Source organism: Cydia fagiglandana, chromosome 3, assembly GCF_963556715.1.
Source record: "Cydia fagiglandana chromosome 3, ilCydFagi1.1, whole genome shotgun sequence".
Classification (NCBI taxonomy): Eukaryota; Metazoa; Arthropoda; class Insecta; order Lepidoptera; family Tortricidae; genus Cydia; species Cydia fagiglandana.
Genome location: NC_085934.1, coordinates 20,411,187 through 20,418,095, shown reverse-complemented (window position 1 = coordinate 20,418,095; position 6,909 = coordinate 20,411,187). Strand labels below are relative to the sequence as shown.

Here is a 6,909-nt window from a genome sequence, read left to right as displayed (position 1 = left end):
TTCCAGTAAAAATAGATTTAATCCAGATAATACTAGTTACAACTTAATGCATTTGATGAGCAAACTAGGTAGGATACATCTATGTATATTTTGGTGGCTTATGTATCAATGTCGTATAATTTCTTAGCACCGATACGGGTACTTATGAGGGTAGATGATATAGAACTTGACAGACAAAAGTGGTTTTATATTCCTCCTCTGGCACACCCAGTTTGTCAGAAGAAAAGAAGGGAAAATTTAAAAAAATGGCGCGATGAGTTGACTTTCCGTAGAAAATTTGATTTCACGCGGCGCCTTTTCTACTGACAATGTGGATGTTGTTAGAATATATATGAAATCTCTCTTGCTGTGAGACTAAAACGCATATTTTAAAATTATATAATTACTTATATCACTTTATATAATCCGTTGTCAAAATAATAGGCAACCTACAAATAAACAATCTTATTATTCCTTTTATAACAATAAAACAATGTAATAAGGTAGGCCTATATCAAGGTAATTAACTTTTTATAACTACCCACATATTTTTGTTTAAAGATATAATGATTTTATTAACTAAATATTTAGGATTCCGGGCTTTTTTGTATCCCGCTAAGTTTTGAATCAGAAAGTGCAAAAGTTACTTAGTCGTACATATTTTCTCATCAAACTACTTCTAAATCACACAAATTTATGCAGTTTACACGATTTACATAAATATATATTACTTCAAATCTTATTTGAAACGCTAAGTTAGGTACAACTAAGTTTGATATGACCGCAGTGGCTACGAAAATTATGTTTTAATATAATTCCTGATAGGTCAATTAGTGCAAGGCAAACTAATAACGAGGAAAAAAAAGTAAATGCAACAAATCATTTGACAAAACAAGTTATGGACGGATGTCTAAATCACAAGCAAATGAAATAATGCATAAAGGTGTTTACACATCAGTCTTTAGGAAACAACGCGCATGTACAGTCAGCAAAAAAAGTCATTAGGGGGCTATGTATATATACTACCTATCTACCTAGTTAAATATCATGTCATGTTATTTGTCGCTGTGAGTGTCGTACAGACCGCGTAGCCAAGATGCCGATCGCTTACGCTCCGTAGCGATCGAAACGCAACTGTCACTGTCGCACGAATATGGAAGAGTGATAGAGAGAGATAATGCTTTTCGTTGTCGAAGCGATAGCGATTGTAACCTTGGCTAGGCCGGCAGAGATGAAAGATAGGCAGAGGTATTTCATAACTGTACTTGAGCGGCCAATGGCTTAAACCTACTTTAATAAGTATGTATGCGTTCTAAATCGTCTCGTCTCAGTTTTGTCTTAAGGCCCGTCCAGAGGGAACAATTAAATTACCAATTTGATCAGAAATCTGATTTTCAGTGTTACCTAGCGTATCTGCGATCCAATGTCCTTCTTTTTCATTTTTGCGTTCAAATCAAAAATATAAGTTGCCAATTTAATCAGCTTGTGCGGAAAATTGGGCCACCTAAACACCCTCTAGTGTACCTCTCTCTATTTGTCAACTCTGTCTCTGTGACATATGGGCTGGATTTCCACTTCACCGATTGTACTTTATAATTATAATTCACGTTCTATATTATCTTTCAAGTCAAAAGAGGACATGGAATGCGCGTTGTTTTTGAAGACCGATCAAAATTAAGAGAGACAATAGTTGTTATATACAATACAATGTATATATTAAAATATCTATTATACATAAAGTAACAAAAACCGATAAATACGAGATTTGTGGACAAATAGTTATCTTAAAAAGAATGACATTGAGACATTGCAGCCATATTTCAGCAAAAGAAACATTTTGCAAAATGTCGGGTAGGTAATATGTACCTTACATACTATAATAAGTATAAAGATCATAATATCAAAGTATGTTAGGTACGTAAAATTGCGTTTAACATCGGTGAAACCAGTTAGATCTGATCTCTGTTTTTGGCATATACACAGTAAAATATTTATATAATTTTATAAGAAAACCGCCAATTGCATGCTTCTTCCAAATAGCTAGATTTTGATAAAAAAAAAAGATTACACATCCATGATCCAGTCATAATCACAATGATCACAAATGTCCACATCTTAGTAGTAAGTACATGAGAAGAAGGGGTTTCATTAAAAGCTTTAATACCTCATCTTCTAGCAGTACATTGATATAATTGAGATCATTAACACGTACCTAAGCTAATAGACATCAAAAATCACTGGTCAAACAATATTTAAATAAGCAATAGCATAAATAATCAAATGTCAATTCCAATCGTCAAATTATTAGTTAATCAGTTTAATAAATCAATAAAGTTAAAACTTAAAAATAGTGTAAAAGCGGTAAGAAATAATAGTAGATACTATAACACTAAATCTAGAAAAAATCATGTTATAACAAGTCTAAAAATAATTATCACATTATGTACTATTTACAGAAGTGTTGACGAATCGACAACTACTAATATAAATTAATAATTACCCGAGTTAAAAGTTCACACCGATTATTAATATTAATTAATAATAAATCGTCACATTCTTATTTATAACAGACAAGACATGTTATATCCTGGGGTTTATTTTTACAGACATTCGTTTGACGAATCTGATTAAGATTATTGTTCTCATTTCATATTATAGGTACTGAAGTCGCAATTTCTTAAAGCAGATAAGTAAGCTTAGGGGAAAAATCAAACCATCGACATCAGAACAATTAATATCAATTTTAAATAAGTTAAGTTTAAATGGGGTACGAGAAACATTGGGGCAAGAAAAACACTTAAACGAAGTCCCCATACTGTCTCTCTTGCCCCTAGCAGTAGCAAAAAAAAAACTCTTACGATATATTTGCCAATGTGGCCAATTTTGGTTTAGGTCAAAAATGTTAATAGGAATAATAGGTATCAGAGTTCTGATTAATGTCGTTTACAAAAGTCAAGATATAGGTACCTATAGTACATTACACATGTCGTCAATAAATACTTTGAAAATCACTTATATTTTTCATTTGCATTAGACACTTCATATTTTTTTCTTGATAGCATAAAATACAAGCAATTTCAAAGTTCTGTATTTTATCCTATCTTACATTGAAAAATACTTTAATTACCACCGTCAATTTCAAACCAGGCGGTAGACAGTTTAAATATTGATGAAAATAAAAAATCACCATCTACTTAACTACAGTTCACTTTGGAAGGGTTCTTTAAGAATCGAGTGAATCACATTTCTAAACATACTTTGCTATTGGGAGCCCAAAAGCAGACAAGTCATTGAATACGAAACCTTTACGACAATTAGATGGTCGTACGAGACATTTTTGCATGTCAAACAAATATCTTTATCTTATAGCACCATCGAGCTCAGAGGTAAGGAATTTGGGATTTAGAGACCTTTGTGTCAAAATCATTAATATAGTCGTTCGATTTGTAGCCGGCCCCGAACGGGTAATCCTATGTCTATTGTTAAGTAAAACCGCACGTGCCATTACCTGCAAAAAAGAGACGTATAATTTCTAATTGGCACCTGAGCGGGCTAGTCCAACGCTCAAAAAACCAGTGTAGGTGCGCTTTCCGATAACGCCCGTTTGTTACGCATCTCGATAACACATTTTAGACTGGTTCTGTAGTGCTCGACTCGCCGGCACTCAGTAACCGTAGAGGAACCACACAAGTGGCAAATTATTTTTCTAATTGTTTATTTTGAATCCTATTGCAATTCCATGACTTGTAATTCAATAACCGCGCCGTTTTACTTAAAAATACGAATAATGACACACTTATTGAAAGTATTACGATGAGATATAAGTATTAGGTACTTAATCTATTTGGAACTGAGGATATTTTGCTGTATTAAAGATAATTTCAAACTACTAACCCCATAGCTCGATGGGTATAAAGCGCCACTTTTTTCTCCTCATACAAAATGACATACTTTGTATACACCCCTAACAGCGCCGTACATTTCTAAGAGATAGATCCGCTATTGCCTACAGCTTGGTGTGTTTGACGGTGTCAGTCCAGTAGTTCTGGATGGTCATGGCTTCAAGCGAGTTGAGGAACGAGTCGTTGTCGAGGCTGTACATCTCTTCGGAGTTGTCCTGGAAAGTAAAACGATTTTTTTAAGCATTGGGTAAATAAATTTCCATTACTCAACGCCACATGACTGGTACGAGTGACGCTATGATCATGGTAAACTGTTAGATAAGAATTGAGAGGTTTTGAAGAACTGACGTTCTCATTGAGATAGACGTAAATAAAGATCAATATCGAGAATAGATGTCTTTGTGGTGGCCCTTATACAGAACTAGCTTCTGCCTGCGACTTCGTCTGTATGGATTGATGATAATGCTAATGATTGATATTCCCCCGGGCCTCAAATCATCTCCACACTTAATTTCATTTACATCGATTTAGCGGTTTTAGTGTAAACAACAGACAATCAGAGTTACTTTCTTTTGACCACGATAATAAAAAAAAAATTAGGTGCAAGCGACGTAACAGAAATGAAAAGAAAATACATACCCGTATAGTGCTGTCATCAAGATACCCGCTAGAGTCTGGATTCGAGCATTTATCATTCAACGTCTGTGGCTTATTCAGGTACCTCCGTCTGTACAGCACGAAGGCCGTGCTACCAGCCAGCGCGCCCAGAACTAACGCAGCAAACGATATCCCAGCTATGGCACCCGTGTCCATACCGCCTTCCTGCTCGATCACTCTTCGGGAAGATTCTATGTTCGGCGGGATGCGAGTCTGCAGGAAATTCTGAGTTTCTAAAGACAAAGGTCTGTCAGTCACTATTCTGCTTTCTGATGTCCGTTCTATAGTATCTGCTTTTACTACATCGGGCCGCGTTAGATTCCTCCTTTTCGATGGGAATGTTGCATTCTGCGTGTCAGTTAAATTAGTGGGCTCTGGCGCCGCTGTAGCGTTGGAAAGCGTCGCGTTTGGCGCTGTCAGCGTTTCTGTCACATTTTTGTTATCTGTCGCATTTAGGGGCACTACCGGTGCCTCAGTTGTAGCGTTTGTTACATTCTGAATTGGTTGAATAAGCTCGTCAGTTTGATTGGCAGTAATGTTGGGGGGTTTGGTGGTGGACATGGGTGTTTTTGTGAAGTACATGGCCCGGCCCTGCCGGTCGCTGGGTTCTATTTCTATGTCGGTGGTTAGGTGCTGAAGTTCCTCGGACTGGGGCGCAGCGGTTATTTGGCAGCTCCCTGGAAAAAACAAGATAATGACGTTAGTAAAAGTCATGTAATGTTTGTGTGTGTCTTATTTTCAGTCCTTTGCTTTAATGTACCTATATTTTGAAAATGATTTAGATTACATTGAAGTAATTGTTACTACAGGTAAGGTGTGGGCCTTACGAAGATAGGTAGGTATGCTTTCCTTTCTCAAAATGTCACCTTATTTGGGTAAGAGTAGAACGAAGGCCTGATTTAGTTGAAAATATACAATCCAACATGCGTAGTCTTTCATAATCGGTGTAGATGCGAAAATGTACCTTCTCACTAGTGTCCGACCGAAACATGTTTTTTTGCCGAAACCGAAACCGAAACCGAATGTTCGGCTTTGGCTCTAGTTTCGGCCGAAACCGAAACCGAAACTTTTGTAAACTTGATAAAATCGTTGAAAAATGTCATAAATCCGCTTTTATACACATATTATGGGGCTGTCAACACCGAATGTCCTTGAAATTGATGTTACTTAAGCAGTTTTTTTAAGAAAATTACTAAGACCAAGATAATTCTGCAACGATTTTGATAACACACGCAGTGCAAGTGTTATTTTAAACGTCAAAACTTCTATGAAATTATGACGTATCAATAACATTTGCACTAGTTGCACTGCGTATCAAAATCATTGCAGAATTTTCTTGGTCTAACTCTATTCAGTCACCAGTCAAGCTAACATGTAGGTACAGGGTCAACCAAAACACCAACCAAAAACGCGAGCGCAGCGAGCGCGAAATATTTTGTTAACAATATCGCAAGGCCAGGTACCGATCTTCACCTGGGCCTAAAAGTCGGAAGTGCCCCAGTGAGGCGAACTTTCATGCGAAGTCAAAGCCGTGCTTCAGGCTTCAGGATAAGTAGTTGAGCACAGACTCCAACCAATGTCCATTGTATTAAAAAGCGAGACCGCAGTTTCGTCGACGTTCGACATTCGACGAAGCAAAAGTTTTTCGGAACTTATTTACCTACGAAATATCATTTGATATTTACTATTTGCTTTTCGGTGAAGGAAAGACATCGTGAGGAAGCCGGACTAGTCCCGATAAGGCCTAGTTAACACTCTGGGTTTGAAGGTCAGTCTGATGGCAGTCGCTTTCGTAAAAACTAGTGCCTACACCAATTTTTGGGATTAGTTGTCTATTGGACCCCAGGCTCCCATTCCCATTGCCAGGGCACGGCAAAAATTCCGGGATTACGCGAGGAAGATGATGAGTTTTCTTATTATTCTCTTGCCCAGGGCCCAGTAACATGCGACAGTGCTATCTCATTCACTCCGATACAATTAGACAGTGTGCGCGTTATAAGTATTGACAGCCTCTTAAGACTGCGTCGGCCGTCCAGTGGCGACCTCATTAGTGGAATCGTGTTTTATAATAAACCAATTAATTTCTGTACCTATACATAAATCAGTATATGTAGATATTAATATTGCTGTCCTACTTATTCCCCAACTTTTGGTCTTTGTCCGAAGTACCATTTCGTAAGTTTCGGCCCGGCCGAAAGGTTCGGCCGTTTTTTGGCCGAAACCGAAACTACAGCCGAAACATGATTTTTTGGCCGAAACTGGCCGAAACCGAAACCGAAACCGAACCTTCGGTCGGACACTACTTCTCACGCTCATCCCTGCATGGATATGCCAAAATCAGGACAAGAAAGGGCCTAAAACAACATAATTG

The 6,909-nt window shown here is 37.4% G+C and overlaps 1 protein-coding gene across 1 annotated transcript in view; it reads right to left on the bottom strand.

Moving 5' to 3' along the window:
* The window catches only part of LOC134680358 (uncharacterized), a 112,509-nt gene continuing 105,600 nt past the window's right edge, over positions 1-6,909 (bottom strand). The window contains exons 3-4 of the mRNA XM_063539482.1: positions 4,521-5,215; positions 1-4,096 (exon numbers count right to left, since the gene is read on the bottom strand). Coding sequence (XP_063395552.1) covers positions 3,986-4,096; positions 4,521-5,215 — 806 coding nt within the window. The 3' untranslated portion in view covers positions 1-3,985. The remainder of the gene's footprint in view (positions 4,097-4,520; positions 5,216-6,909) is intronic.